This window comes from Garra rufa, chromosome 20 (genome assembly GCF_049309525.1).
Source record: "Garra rufa chromosome 20, GarRuf1.0, whole genome shotgun sequence".
Taxonomy (NCBI): domain Eukaryota; kingdom Metazoa; phylum Chordata; class Actinopteri; order Cypriniformes; family Cyprinidae; genus Garra; species Garra rufa.
Genome location: NC_133380.1, coordinates 8,213,437 through 8,229,135, shown reverse-complemented (window position 1 = coordinate 8,229,135; position 15,699 = coordinate 8,213,437). Strand labels below are relative to the sequence as shown.

At 34.8% G+C, this 15,699-nt stretch overlaps 1 protein-coding gene across 2 annotated transcripts in view; it reads left to right on the top strand.

Annotated features, from left to right (window-relative positions):
- Positions 1-15,699, top strand: part of sox13 (SRY-box transcription factor 13) — a 50,305-nt gene that overhangs the window by 15,132 nt on the left and 19,474 nt on the right. The window contains exons 2-8 of one of the 2 annotated variants that reach the window (XM_073826155.1): positions 8,606-8,822; positions 9,804-9,909; positions 11,441-11,527; positions 11,679-11,851; positions 13,032-13,100; positions 13,696-13,807; positions 14,823-14,899. In XM_073826155.1, coding sequence (XP_073682256.1) covers positions 8,607-8,822; positions 9,804-9,909; positions 11,441-11,527; positions 11,679-11,851; positions 13,032-13,100; positions 13,696-13,807; positions 14,823-14,899 — 840 coding nt within the window. In that variant the 5' untranslated portion in view covers position 8,606. Of the gene's footprint in view, positions 1-8,605; positions 8,823-9,803; positions 9,910-11,440; positions 11,528-11,678; positions 11,852-13,031; positions 13,101-13,692; positions 13,808-14,822; positions 14,900-15,699 lie in introns of both variants that reach the window. The other variant, XM_073826154.1, reaches the window with a different exon arrangement.

The following is a 15,699-nucleotide window of genomic DNA, read 5'->3' as shown; positions in this document are numbered from 1 at the left end:
GATAACATTTTCCTACACCAGTATCATGTAGTGACCTGACCCCTGATCTGCAAGAGGAGAATGGCTCAAAATGCCTTTGGCAGCTGTGCAGGACTTGTATATGACAATTTCAAAGACGAAATGCTCTATTGGCCAAAAAAAGGAGGCCCAACACCATACTAACTGTGGTCTAAAACCAGGTGTTTCAGTTTTTTTGTCCAACCCCTGTATATATATATATATATATATATATATATATATATATATATATATATATATATATATATACACACAGTATATATAGATTTTATATTTAATATATATAATTTTTTTTCTGAAAATCATATATACACTTCCAGTCAAAAGTTTTTGAACAGTAAGCAGCAGGTAATTCTGCTGACCAAGCCAGAATTTATTTCGTCCAAAGTACCGCAAAAACATTAAAGTTGTGAAATATTTTTATTATTTAAAATACCTGCTTTCTATTTGAATATATTTTAAATTGTAATTTATTCCAGTGATTTCAAAGCTGAATTTTTAACATCATTATACCAGTCACACGATCCTTCAGAAATCATTCTAATATTCTGATTTGCTAATAATACTAATAATAAATGTTTCTTGAACAGCAAATCAGCATATCAGAATGATTTCTGAAGGATCAGACTGTAGTAACAATGCTGAAAATTTAGCTTTGATCACAGCAATAAATTGCATTTTAAAATATATTCAAATAGAAAGCAGGTATTTTATAATAGTAAAAATATTTCAAAATTGCACTGTTTTTGCTGTACTTTGGATCAAATAAATGCAGGCTTGGTGAGCAGACGAGACTTCTTTAAAAAAACATTAAAAAAACTTACTGTTCAAAAACTTTTGACTGGTAGTGTATTTAATAAAAATAAAAAAACCCTTGAGGTTTAAAATTGTGTGTAGTTGAAAATCACTCATAATTGTTATGCCACTGTTTTTTTTTTGCTCCTTATTTCCAGGAAGATTAAAAAAAAAAAGTTTGAAACTTTATTCAAATCAAACGTGTGTATACAGGTCACAAAAATTCAGACGTCACCATTTCCGGGACCAAATGCAAACAATCAGATCCCTAAAGCAAACAACAAATGCTGCTAATACTGTATACACCCACTGAGTGCTGTATTACTACTGAAAAAAAAAAAAAATTTTGGAATTAGTAAAATATTGCTCTCTGGGTTGAGTTAACTTTAGCTTAAAGGTGTGCTATAACAGTACCCGGAAAGAATATTCAATCCATCGCGACGACTTTGGTTGTGAATCCATGTGTCCTTGTGGTTTCTAAACTCCGTGTGTAAACCCTGTTGATTTGCATTGTTTACTTTCCTTTCCTGCATTCAAAACATTAGGACCGGTGAGTCTAGGCGGGGACTATCAGGGGCTGTCCCCTGCACGGAAGAGGAAAGTCCATCAAAAAAGAGCTGTTATTAGACCAAGCTCAGTCATCAGTATTTAATGAAAATACATTTGCTTGTTTTTTTTTGAAGTTAGAGCCTTATTGTGTGTTGTGGGAAAGCTGTTTTGACTACTCGCTTGCCAAAGGTTTACAACTGGGTGGAAAAAACGTACATCGTTGTTTTTGTTGCTGACACTACTGTAGGGATCATGCACGCTGCTGTTTAATGTTTTCTTGGCGTCGTGACGTAAATGCCATATTAATGCTGTTGTTTTTACTATAATTACTATGTGATTCGTTTTAAGGCGTTTCTTTGAGTTGAGCAATTGTTGAAGGCATTGCATAACACACACCCCACAATTACTGCTCTGGAATGTTTTTTCTCATTAAGAACAATTAATTAATATCATTGTTCTTCCAGAAGACGTTTGCCTTCTTACGCAATGAAAACATTTCCATATTATTTTTAGTCTTATCCAATCTATCTTTTTTTCAATATGACGAATGCAAATGTCATCAGCATTCAAATCAAAACACAAACAAAATGTTCCATATACAGTAGACCAAAAGTTTGGACATTCAAATGAATGAGAAGGTGTGTCCAAACTTTTGGTCTGTACTGTATATTTTTCTGTTTATTAAAGTTTTTACTCTACATGTGTGCAGTTTTCAGTGGGTTAGTGATATTTTTTTTAATATATATAAATTAATAAATAAATATTTTTTTAAATGGGTTTTTATACAAAAACTGCTTTTTTATGTAAAAGACCCACATTTCTAACTTTAATTAATGTGGATAACATGGATAATTTCACATGGTTTAGTGTAAGATTTTTGCCCATCTTTTGGAAAATCCAGTTTTAAAAGTAAAAAAAAAAAACTACAAATAACTTTTACCAGTAGGTGGCTACAGAGCTCCACTATTTGCTGTTTGACCACCTGAAAGATATTTTTTCACAAGTTTTTTCAGTTGAATTCATATCTACAGTACAGACCTGAATGAGAAGGTGTGTCCAAACTTTTGGTCTGTACTGTATATCTATCAGATTTTGTTTTGTGCCGTGTTTATTCCTGGATGCCCCTCTCCTGTTTCACTTTTACAATGTTATCAAATCCCTATCTGTGTAAAGTACTCAGTGGAAAGTTATAACAGAGGCAAACGTCATGCAAATGCTACTGTTTGCCTTCGCTATAGGGCATACTTTTGTGACCGCAGTTTTGCGCATCCGCCATCGAGAGCGCCAGCTCTCCTCTTTATTCCTGGGAGGTCACTGGACAGTTTTATCAAAGGGGTGTCCACAGTCTTGCATATAACGAGATGAGTTGCTACTCCAGACTTCCACACTGGCTTCCAAGAGCCAACCAGAAGACAATGAAAACTGACCAGATGCTCTTGAGGTTTGTGTAGGTCAAGGCTTTGTATCTTTGTTAAGAGTACAGTTACTGGCAGGTGGGTTTGGAAGTTCCTGTTGTTGGGTTTCAACAGCTGATTGGACTTTGTGTCGCATGCTGATGGGCTCAGCGCGTACAAACACTTCTGCTTTTAGCTGGAGAACCAACAGCGTTCACCTGTTTCGCGTTAAGGGAAACCTACCATCATCCAATGCGGTCTGGTGCATTCTCACGACGTGTCAAGTGCTGCTTTACAACAGGTGTTTGAAGAGTTAGACTGCGTCTAATTGTTTCAGTGCAGTGTGCAATGATTTAGGGTGTTAAAAAGCCCAAAAGAGCCTTCAAGTTTAAACTGGTGTTCTTTTAATGATCTCTAAATAACGTCTTGCGCGCACAGGCTTGTTTTTGGCAATCCTGAGCGTTTTGTTTGTGCTTTTCGAACAATTTTTATAAGCCCGAGTTGTCACAATGCGGAAATTTACCCCTTGAGGGTCATCACAAGGAAAGGGAGAGTTAGAAACAACAAAGAAAGCTCGTATTTGCATCGGAGGAGCGCGGGACAGAATGCGAGGCCGCGGCACGTCGCGACTTGTAAGGCAACTTAAGCTTTTGTTTCGTGCGCCCCTGACCGTGGGAAGTATTTCATTTCAGAGGCGTTTTAGCTCAGAAGCAAACAACCTTGAGGCTGATGTTATCTTAGACTACAAAAGTCTGTCAGAGCTCTTTGGAAACGCGTCTTATGGCTCCGCATCCGAACAACAGGTAAGAACAAACTCGAGGCGACTTGTCTAGCAGTTACCATCAATCATACTGTTGATTCTTCTGGCTTGTTTTGCATGTGCTGACATAAGAGCTTGCCATTATATTTCTTATCGCAATCACCAAGTTGTGACACATTCACGTTTTGCTTGGAGCCAAGATTAAAGAGGATTAGGAACAATGCTTTCAGTACCGTCCTTTTGTGTTTGTGGGTGTGTTTTCTCTTTCCTCTTTAAAATCTAATGCAATATTTGTGGAATTAAACAAGTTACAAGTTGCACTGTTTTTGGAGCGGTAAATCAAAATATTCAAATGATTTCCGAAGGGTCATGTGACTGGAATAATGATGCTAAAAATTCAGATTTTAAATCATAGGAATAAATTACATTTTAAAATGTATTCAAATAGAAAACTGTTATTTTAAATAGTAAAACTATTTTTACTACTTTGAATCAAATAAATGCAGGCTTAGTGAGCAGAAGAGACTTCTGTAAAAACATAAAAAATCTTACTGTTCAAAAACTTTTGATTGGTAGTGTATTTAATTAAAAAAAAAAAATTTTTTTGAGAAAACAGAATGATTTCTGAAGAATCGTGGAATAATGATGCTACAAATTCAGATTTAAAATCACAGGAATAAATTACTTTTTAAAATATATTCAAATAGAAAAACAGTTAATTTAAATAAAAAATATTTCAAAATTTTACTGTTTTTGCTGTATTTTGAATCAAATAAATGCAGGCTTAGTGAGCTGAAGAGACTTCTGTAAAAACAAAAAATCTTACTGTTCAAAAACTTTTGATTGGTAGTGTATTTAATTAAAAAAAATTTTTTTTGAGAAAACATACTCTTTTTTTTGAGCACCAATTTAGAATATTAGAATGATTTCTGAAGAATCGTGGAATAATGATGCTAAAAATTCAGATTTAAAATCACAGGAATAAATTACTTTTTAAAATATATTCAAATAGAAAAACAGTTAATTTAAATAGAACTGTTTTTGCTGTATTTTGAATCAAATAAATGCAGGCTTAGTGAGCTGAAGAGACTTCTGTAAAAACAAAAAATCTTTGTTTTTAAAAAACTTTTGATTGGTAGTGTATTTAATAAAAAAACAAAACAAAATAAGCCACAAATTGCACTGTTTTTTGAGCAGCAAATCAGAATTTTAGAATGATTTCTGAAAAATCATGTGACTAGAATAATGATGCTAAAAATTCAGATATTTAAATAGAAAACAGTTATTTTAAATAGTAAAAAAATTTCCCAAATGTATTGTTTTTCCTGTACTTTGAACCAAATAAATGCAGGCTTAGTGAGCAGAAGAGACTTTTTTAAAACATAAAAAAATCTTACTGTTCAAAAACTTTTGATTTGTAGTGTATTTAATTAAAAATATATATAAGCCCCTCAGGTTTAAAAATGTGTGAAAAAACTTTGTACAATAACAAGTCAATAATTGCAGTTTTTTTTTTTTAGCAGAAAATCAGGATATTAGAATGATTTCTGAAGGATCATGTGACTAGAATAATGATGCTAAAAATTCAGATTTGAAATCACAGGCATAAATTACATTTGAAAATTTATTCAAATAGAAAACAGTTGTTTTAAATAGTAAAAATATTCCAAAATGTTACTGTTTTTCCTGTACTTTGAATCAAATGCAGGCTTAGTGAGCAGAAGAAACTTTCTTTTTTTTTTTTTTTTTTAAAGTAGTGATTTGTAGTGTATTTGATTAAAAATCTATGTAACCCTCTCAGGTTTAAAAATGTCTGAAAAAACTTGCACTATGACCGTTATGCTTCTAAAGTTATGCAGTAGGGATATCATGTAATTTTGCGTGAATTCTCGCCTTTGCCGGTTTAGGATTTACCCATCCAACTGTTGCTTTTTTTACGACGTAACATACTGTAACACTTGTGCGCGACGAGCGTGGAGAAGCTTCGCTTCAGCATTAATCTTCACGACTCCGTTTAGAGCCTGAGGCTGTGCCATTTTTTGACAGTCAAATCCCTCCAAGCAAATAGCCGGAATATCTCCAGAACTACAAGTGCACTTGGAAGGAGCTGACAAATTCACACTTCCTGCACCTGGTTTGTGGATCAGCGCTGTTCAACTGGGGGAAGAGGAATAATTTTAGCCTCGTCACAATAGGAACTTAATAGCGCAGACTGTTTATTTATAATGCACCAATGGTGGCAGGTTATTCGACAAGGATCTTTCTTGAGTGCATTCAGTTCCCAGGGAAAGGAGGGGGTCTTGTCCTTGGTATCTAAATCTGATTTGGGAAGACCGTATCAGGTTTTGCGAAAGAGCGACCTAAATTGACGACTGACTGCTGGTGGCTGTTCAAAGTTCTAGTTTGTGTCTCGCAACCAAATGCAATTCCTCTACTTTTACAGACAAAACTTTGTTTGCTTCTAGGTCAGGCAAATACTTGAACAGAAAACTACACCCTTTTACCCAAACCACCTTCCTGCGTGGGACACTGGCAAATCACTACTTCAAAAGAACAGATTGCTCTACTATTGAATTCTTTTCTTCAAACAATTCAACCTAAGTGCTCAACCTTAATGTAAATGCACAGTGTGCTTTTGTGTTTTCCGAGTGGATGAAAAAGTACAGGAGGAACTGGAATCGGCCCAGTGAGTGTTCCGCATTTTTTTTTTTTTTTTTTTTTTCTCTGCCACGGACCATCGGCACATTCCGTTTGTATTGTTACCCCGCTGTGTTTCCTGCAGCCTATTGCTTTTGTCCATGTCATGCCCATTGTTTAAACTTCCTTTGTTCTTTCTGTATAACAATGGGCATATATATAAATATATATATACAGAAAGCTAGAGAGCGAAACAGAAAGGGAGAGAGAGATGCATTTTCCCTTGTGTTTGTTTTCTTTTGGGTTGCCTTGTGTTTCTTTTAAACCTCTGCTAATTTTGAAATCGCCTCCTTCACTCCATCCGTGTCTCTCTTTCTCTTGTCCTTCATTGCAGAAGGGTTTGCTGTGCTACTTGAGACGGCGATATACTTGATGGGCGCACTAGAGTCTTGCATCTGTTTTCTGACAGTGTGTTGACAGACTCGAACATCTTAGGATGCGCACACACAACACAAACATGCACAAATATCCTCTCCCGATACTGAGCGGCTCCTGGGCCCAGGAAAGCCAGAAGAAGTGGCTTTGGTGAAAGAGTTTGAATGGGGCGGCCTGTGTCTGGGCTCCACAAAAACCCTTCTGTTCCTTATGCAAAGCAGTCAGCTGTTTTTTTCCTTTTCTTTTTTCTTTTTGTGGTCTCTCTGTTCTTCCCAGACAGTAGCTGTACAAAACCGGAATACCCTTGTTAGTAATGCAGTCTGACATGGTCTCCAAGTTCTTGCTGAAATATAAATTTGCATGCATTGCATTTTGCTTCTGTAATGTGGCGTATTTTTGGGATGAAACTGAATTTTTAACTTTCAACCAGTTGTACAAAACAGCACATTTCACTGCTTGATATTGCAAACTGGTGTGTCTTACCATATTAGTTCAATGTATTATCTTAAAGAGCAGGTCATATGGTATTTCAAAGTGTCCTAATATTGTATTGGAATCCCCTACAACAGGTTTAAATACATCTAAGCTAGTATTTGTATTTGTCTTTTGTAGTATTCTCAGAATATACATTTATACAGAGTCATTTGTCAATGATTTCAAAATGATTAGTTCGAATCAGCTTTAAGTGTAATGTCTGTAAACCCCTCCCTTCCATAAGCCTACTCTTCTCTGATTGGTCAGCTGGCCAAGTCTGTTGTGATTGGCACATAGTGAGCGCTACCTTCTCTGTTGCCAAGTCAGCAGTTGTTTTTGATGCCTACAGGTTGAAGCAACCCCAATAACGTCATATTTAGCTCCTGAAATTCAAATTTACCAGGGGAACCCCAAGAAAAAGCATGCATTTTACACCCCAGAATGCAATTGGCATAGTTTTGAGTAGCAGTTGGGCAAGTTTTGTTGTGAAAACTTGGCAACCCTGATGTACCTTTACATAGAACAACAATATAGTGCTCCAATCTCCAATCATTCTTGACATAAATGACATAAAACATTTAGTTTAACACGTAAGTTTAGCTGCTAAACTGTAAACAGGTAGCAAAACAATAACGGTGGACTAACTGATGAAACAATACATTTTGTAAACCATGTTTAAGATACATTTATTAGTAAACAAAGAAATTAGAACAGCGATGGTCTACATTAATCGACACATTCTTAAGAAATAGTGGGTTCACAGCGAATTATCAGAACTATTTTAGTAAGAAACCTAAAGCTGCACTATACATCACATATTATCACAAAAAAAAAATTATTTTGAGCACTTAATTGAAAATGGACACATAACACATTAATCGTACTTACAGGTTGTGGTTTGGAGGTGCTTATTAGTCCAAAAAAAAAAAAAAGATTAGAAGCCAAAAAAGATAAAAGCCAAGATTAGAGAAGCAATTTCTCAGTAAAATGATAAGCACACAACAAAAGGTTCGAATTGTATTTCTGTGGTACTGTGGAAAAAATGAATTTTAACCACTGACTTGTTAAGGCATTTCTTTTGAGAGACAATATCTTTATGTATAATTCATTTTTTGATTAACAACTTTCCAGACTGTTTACATTGAAGGATAGTTACAGTACTGCACAAACTGCAAAAAAAAATATTTTTTGAAAACCCATATGACCTGCCCTTTATTATGAGCACAATGGTTTGTAATGCAAACAGTTTTACTGTTTACTGCACTTTTGTTATTCTCCTCGTTATTTCTCTGTGGCGGCTTATGAACCATCTCACACATTACCTGAAAACAGCTTACTTTCATGTTGAAAAATAAGGTGGATAAGACTAAAATAAGGTGCTTGGATGTGAGGGGTTGAAAAATAAAAGGGTTTGATTGGTTGTTATTTCAGAGGCGGAGCAAATGTTTTGGTGCCAGATAATGAAAACAAACATTTTCTTTCTTTTAATTAACATGGATTGATTACCTCCATTTTTAATTTTCTAAATGCTTTGTTTTTGTAGAATGTGTGAGCCCAGTCCACCTGCTCTACATCCCTACGCCAAGGGCAATGTGACCATGGTGGGTGTTGGTATCAAGCTTGAAGACGATGAATCGGGAGGTCGAGTTGTCAACCGAGAATCCCGGCAGTCCTCTCCAATCAGTGATTGGTCAGTTCGGCACCCGTCGGACAGAGACGACTGTGAGAAGTCAGCACTCCCAAATGCACGATCTCCCTTGGTAATGAATTTTTGTTTTGGTTTATAAATTAAATTCATTGGCTTTTTCTTTAAAGGGGAAGTTTACTTCCAGAACATAAAATTTACAGATAATGTACTCACCCCCTTGTCATCCAATGATGTTCATGTCTTTCTTTATTTGGTCGTAAAAATAGTTTTTTGAGAAAAACATTTCAGGATTTTTCTCCATATAGTGGACTTCTATGGTGCCCCGAGTTCGAACTTTCAAAATGCAGTTTAAATGTGGCTTCAAACAATCCCAAATGCAGAGTAAGAAGGGTCTTATTTAGCGAACTGATTGGCTATTTTTATTACAATTTATATACTTTTTAACCTTAAATGCTCGTCTTGTCTTGCTCTGCCTGAATTGTTTTTTCCAGTTCAAGACAGTTAGGGTATGCCAAAAAAATCTCATCTAATTTTCTATCTCTACTTAAATCATCCTACATTGCTGCAAATGTACCGACCCAATGTTTGCAAAGTGAACATGCAAAGAAGATCTAACACCCTTAGCAAAAAAGGACGATTTTGAAGTTGAGGGAGAAAATTAGATGTTTTTCAACATACCCTAACTGTCTTGAACCGGGAAAAAAACAGAGTTCAGGCAGAGCAAGACGAGACAAGCATTTGAGGTTAAAAAATATATATAATTTGTAAATGTAAAAAAAAAATAACCGATCGTTTGCTTACCCTTATTCCTCAGCTGGAATCGTTTACAACCACATTTGGGTTCTTTTGAAGCTGCATTTAAACTGCATTTTGGAAGTTCAAACTCGGGGCACCATAGAAGTCCACTATATGGAGAAAAATCCTGAAATGTTTTTCCTTTTTTTTTTTAAACTGAAGAAGGTAAGACATGAACATCTTGGATGACAAGGGGTTGAGTACATTATCTGTACATTTTTGTTCTGGAAGTGAACTTCTCCTTTAAAAAAGATTAGATGTGGTGAGTATTTACCTTCACGATTCCTGTGTTCTTCAGGAGAGATCTCCCTGTAAAGAACCAGTACGATCATACACACCTGCCAGTCAAGATGGAGGCAGCAGGGCTCATGAGAAGATTGACAGCAAGCCTAATGTCAGTGAGGGTAAGTGCGACAGTTCCTTTATAAAAACAAGGTCTTCGTGGAGTGCTAATTAGCATATTTGCCATTCATTGTGTTCCAGTGTTTCAAGGCTGTTGTTTTAGAGTAAAAAAGGTTTTAGAAAGTTGTTAATGTTGATGGAAACCCATGCAAGTGGTTTGTCCATGTGTTTCAGCATTTAGGATGTAACTGCTATTACATTGAGATGATACAAGTTCCTTCTTTGTTTCAAGTTCTATGAAGCTTTTTAGTGATTTCATTCGTATGATACATTTCACAGCCCTTGTGAAATGCTCATTGCTTTTTGAAGAGTCCTCGAGTGTTTTCTCAAGAGGCTTTACTTTTATTTTCACCCGTTGCCTGTAATTGTTTAATTTTCTTTTTTACTCATGTTTTAACTGGGGTTTTCAGCTCAAGGATTTTCAGTACAGCGCATTTCTCTCATCTAGATGAAAAAAGTATTCTCTTCTCTATTTGCTTCTCTATTGTGTCACTCTGTATTTAAGGAGCTTCTTTATATTAACTACATTATAAATGTATTTTATGTAATTATAAATAAAATTCTCTCTATATATAATAAATATAATGAAATATTTTTTAAAAATCTAGATATTTTTTCTCTTATAGACCTCTTTTGCCCAGAGGTTCAATTATATTAACTACATTATAAATGATTTTTCTGTAACTATAAATAAAATTCTCTCTCTTTATAATATATAGGTTCAATTTTAAATAATTTCAAAAATATTTTATATTTATTTATTTACAATACCAGGTTTTATGTTTTTTTTTTTTTTTTTTAAGAAGTCCAATATGCTAATTTGCTGTTCAAGAAACATTTTTGTTATTATTATTATTATTATTATTATTATTATTATTATTATTATTATCAATATTTAAAACAGTTGAGTACCTTTTTTTTCAAGATTCTTTGATGAATAGAAAAATCCAAAGATCAGCATTTATCTGAAATAAAAAAAACATTATACACTTTTTAACATCATACACTATCAAAAGCTTTGAGTCTGTGTATGTGTTGTTGTTATTATTATTATTTATTTTTTCTTTCGGAGGGGGGAAGAAATTATAGTAATAATACTTTTATTTAGCAAGCATTTTTAAATTGATCAAAAGGGATGATAAAGACATTTACAATGTTACTAAAGATTTCTATTTCAGAAATTTTCTATTCATCAGAGAAACCTGAAAAAATTCTGCTCAGCTGTTTTCAACATCATAATAATAATAAATGTTTTTTGAGCAGCAAATCAGAATATTTCAGAATTTCTGAAGTATCATGTGATTGGAGAAATGAGGCAAAAAAATCAGCTTTGAAATCATAGGAATACATTTCATTTTTAAATATATTCAAATAGAAAACAGTTATTTTAAATACTAAAAATATTTCGAAATTGTACAGTTTTTGCTGTACTTTGGCTCAAATAAATGCAGGCTTGGTGAGCAGAAGAGGCTTCTTTGATAAAACATTAAAAATCTTAATGTATACATTTTTATTTTTTTTTGCTTCTTTTAGTGATGCCCACTATTGAAAAGCTTCTGAATACAGACTGGAAAGAGAAGTTCTTTGGGAAAGGTCTTCAGGGCAGTGTCAACCTAAAAGGTAAATTTGTGTTTATACTGCACTTTGTAATGCAAATCATCACATAGTGTTGTCTTTGTGTCTGTTTGGTGTTTCCATTGCGGTTCATCTTACATTTGCGTTTCACTGACACCTCCTGCCTGACCACCAGCTTGTGCGTATGTGTTTACAGGAACCCCGGAGAGTCTGGCAGAGAAGGAGCTTCAGTTGTTGTTGATGATAAACCAGCTCTCTGGCCTGCGAGAGCAGCTGCTAGGAGCTCATTCTGAGCAGAGGAACATGGCCGCTCTGCTGCTGGAGAAACAGCAGCAACAGATGGAACTGGCAAGACAGCAGCAAGAACAGGTGTGGAGACGCTTCCAGTTGAACAAGTGACAGGAAAAATTGAGGAACTGTGAAAAAAAGCAGTGTTATGTGTAGGGTATTATCAGTATTGTGGTATCGCGGTGGTGGTGTCTCGATATTATCGTGATCACATTACAATATGAAACAAAAAGTGTAGTTTATAAAATATATTTAAACTTCTTATTCTAACATGAAAGGTCTTTAAAGTTGTGTTTTGGGCCATTGTACTTTGGCACAGTATCTGTCAAACAAGCTAAAACCAAAAGCACAATATGGCTTTATCCCTTCATCAAGTCTGTTTTTACTGCACGCACTTCGTTCAGTCGATTAACTTGTTATCCGGTGTTTTTCGCGCTTAAGAACGGCTCAGTTATGCTGTGAGTTTAACGCACATTTGGAAATGCAGTGGCCACCAATTATGCTTTATTTTTGTGGCAGATGATTACAGCATTTCACTAGATTTGTATGAGACGTGTTTTTGTAAGCCTGTTTTCACTGAAGCTAGAGTTTTCCGTCAAAAAAAAAAAGAAGCTCTACTGCTGTTTCCATCAAAATAAAAGCTTAAAAGTGTCGTATAAATTGCTGAGAGCTAGTGGTTTAAATGGGTAACGTTACTGCAGTCCAAATTCAAAATCAGAAGTATTTTGATTTCCCTACTGTAGTGTAAAGCAAAAATAATAGTACTATTTTCATTTATTTTACAGTGCAGTTGTTTTACAATATATGGCGATTATTGTCATAGGAGTAACTATAATATAAATTGTTATTATTATTATATTCTAATTAGTTTGGCTTCATAAAACACCAGTGTGAATGTAATTTAGACTGAGACAGTATACCACAAATAAAAGGTTGAGTCGCCTTAAATGTTTAGGTACAAGTCAATTCACTGACTTTTTCTATAGTTTTCTTAGTTAAGAACATGAGCTCTTAATTTAAACTGAAAAGTGCAATAGATAGAAAATGTACCTTTCAAATGTACAACATTTTCATTTTTTACCAAAGTCTTCATTTGTTCATTTTTTTTTTTAAATATCGCAATAAATATCATATTGTGGACTTCATATCGAGGTATTATTGTATCGTGAGATTTTGATAACGTTACATCCCTAGTTATTTGAAATCCGAAAAAATATATGCATGAATTAGTTTGGTTTCTAAATACTGATTCTATGTTTAGATCGCCAAACAGCAGCAGCAGTTGATACAGCAGCAGCATAAAATCAACTTACTGCAGCAGCAAATTCAGGTGAGGTTGAATATCATGATTCAAAACCTTGCCGTTTATTTCATTGTGTGAACTACTAGAAACTGGGGAGAATCTTAAGATCTTTTCACCTAAAATGGTTAAATCAGCTATATCAACTGTCTTATATCCCCTTTTGTGTTTTAAGAAATAATCCAAATTGTTCTTTAAGACTATTGGACGGTGTGAAAATGCAGTTTTTGAAATTGAAATTAAGCTGAATAAATGAGCTTTCCATTGATGTGTGGTTTGTTAGGATAGGACAATATTTGGCTGAGATATTTGAAAATCTAAAATCTGTGGGTGCAAAAAATCTAAATATTGAGAAAATCGCCTTTAATGCTGTCCAGTTTTTAGCAATGCATATTACTAATCAAAAATTAAGTTTTGATATATTTATGGTAGGACATTTACAAAATATTTTCATTGTACATAATCTTTACTTAATATCCTAATGATGAAAGAAAAATTGATCATTTTGAGCCATACAGTGTATTTTTTGCTATTGCTACAAATATACCTGTGCTACTTAAGACTGGTAGTCCAGGGTCACATATAAGGTGACTTAAGGTGTTCTCTATCACCTTTGACCCAGCAGGTAAACATGCCGTATGTTATGATCCCTGCCTTTCATCCCAACGCCCAACCGTTGCCGGTCTCCTCTGAGGCCCAGATGGGTTTGCCTTTGCAGCCCATTCCCTGCAAACCAGGTGAGCCCCACCAAACCCTCAATAACTTCCTCATTTCTCCTCCCGTCGCCCAATGGAGTGAATTGTTCGCATATCCTGATACAGGCATGAAAGACCTACTTATTGGCATATTGAGCAACTGTTAGCTTTTACAATAACAGTCTGTTAGGACTCAGGATTCAGCCATCTGTTATCTTCAGATGGATCAAATAGCATCTGTCAAAAATCTCTAAATAATTGACTTCAAATATTATCCTTTGTCGGTTGTTTGAAAAACTTGTTTGCTCTTGCGCTTTTCAGCACAAGCTTATCAGCTGCGGTTTGTATTTTGTAGTTAATAAGTAGTCTGGTGCGAAGCTGAATTGAAAGAGTTAATACTTGCTATTCTAGAAATCTATTTCCTTTTCTTAATGCATGTTCGTCTGAAGGTCTGTTCTGTAATATGAGTAGTTATTGCATGAATTGATTGATTGGTTTTGCTCATGTCTTTGGTCCACTTAGAAAGAACTTCAGAAAGAAAGACTAATTGAAACGTCCATCCGAGTAAATTCCTTGCACATGCACTGAAGAACGGCTCAGGGTTGGCCATTGATTTCGAGTGTATATTGATCACGTAAAATACAGAGTGGGTTCTTTGCATTGACGTCTGTAATGTATGGCACTGTGCCCTCGCTCGGTTAAAAGACTTTGTGAACGCACAACTTTGATGCCTGTATGCATGTACTCAATTCACTTAGAAGATGAAGGGTAGAAGGAAAGAACAGGGAACAATAGAACAAGTGTATGAGCTAGTCGGCTAACAGCGTGCTTGACACAATTGAGCCGTCTTTGTAAAGAAACCTGAAGTAGAGGACCAAGGACGCGAGTGAATCTGAGCTCAAAGACATTATTCAGCTAAATAAGATATGTTCTCTGGTGATAAACACTTTGAGAAGTTTTACCTTAAAGTTAAAGTCCTGTCGGGCTTGGGTTCACTGAACATTTATGTTTGTAAATGCTTTGTTTCAGTCTTCTAAATGAACTTGTTTGTTTTTAGTGGAATATCCCATGCCGCTGATGCCCAATCCACACTCCACCCCAGTCAAAAGGTCCAGTGGTACAGTCTTTCGCCAGGTACTATTTCGCCAGGTCATCTCAAATATTTCCCTTTGTTGCATTGATTTACAATTTAAGTCAAAAGTTTACATACACCTTGCATAATCTGGAAAATGTTAACTATTTTACCAAAATAAGAGGGATCATGCAAAATGCATGTTAGTTGTTATTTAGTACTGACCTAGATAAGATATTTTACATAAAAAAAAAAACATTTACATATAGTCCACAAGAGAAAATAATAGGTGAATTAATAAAAATTACCCCATTTAAAAGTTTACATACACTTGATTCTTATCACTGTATTGTTAACTGAATGATTTTTATTTTTTTTTGATAGTTGTTAATGAGTCCCTTGTTTGTCCTGAACAGTTAAACTGTTGGCTTTTTTTCAGAAAAATCTCTTAGGTCCCACAGCATTTTTGTGTATTTACACCTTCTCCAACAATTACTGTATGATTTTGAGATCCTTCTTTCACATTGAGGACAACTGAAACTATTACAGAAGGTTCAAGCGTTCACTGATGCTAGAGAAGGAAAAATGATGCATTAAGAGCCGGGGATGAAAACTTTTAAACAGAATGAAGATGTGTACATTTCTTATTTATATCATATTTCTTTCATTTAGTACTGGCCTTAAGAAGCTACAGAAGATACGTTCATGTTTCCCAGAAAACAAAATAACTCAAATTTACCGAGATCTTCAAATTCCAAAAGTTTTCACCCCTGGCTACTAATGTTTTGCATTTTCATTTGAATCAGTGAGTGTTTGAACCTTCTGTAATAGCTACAAATCAGTCCCTCAGTTGTCCTAAGTT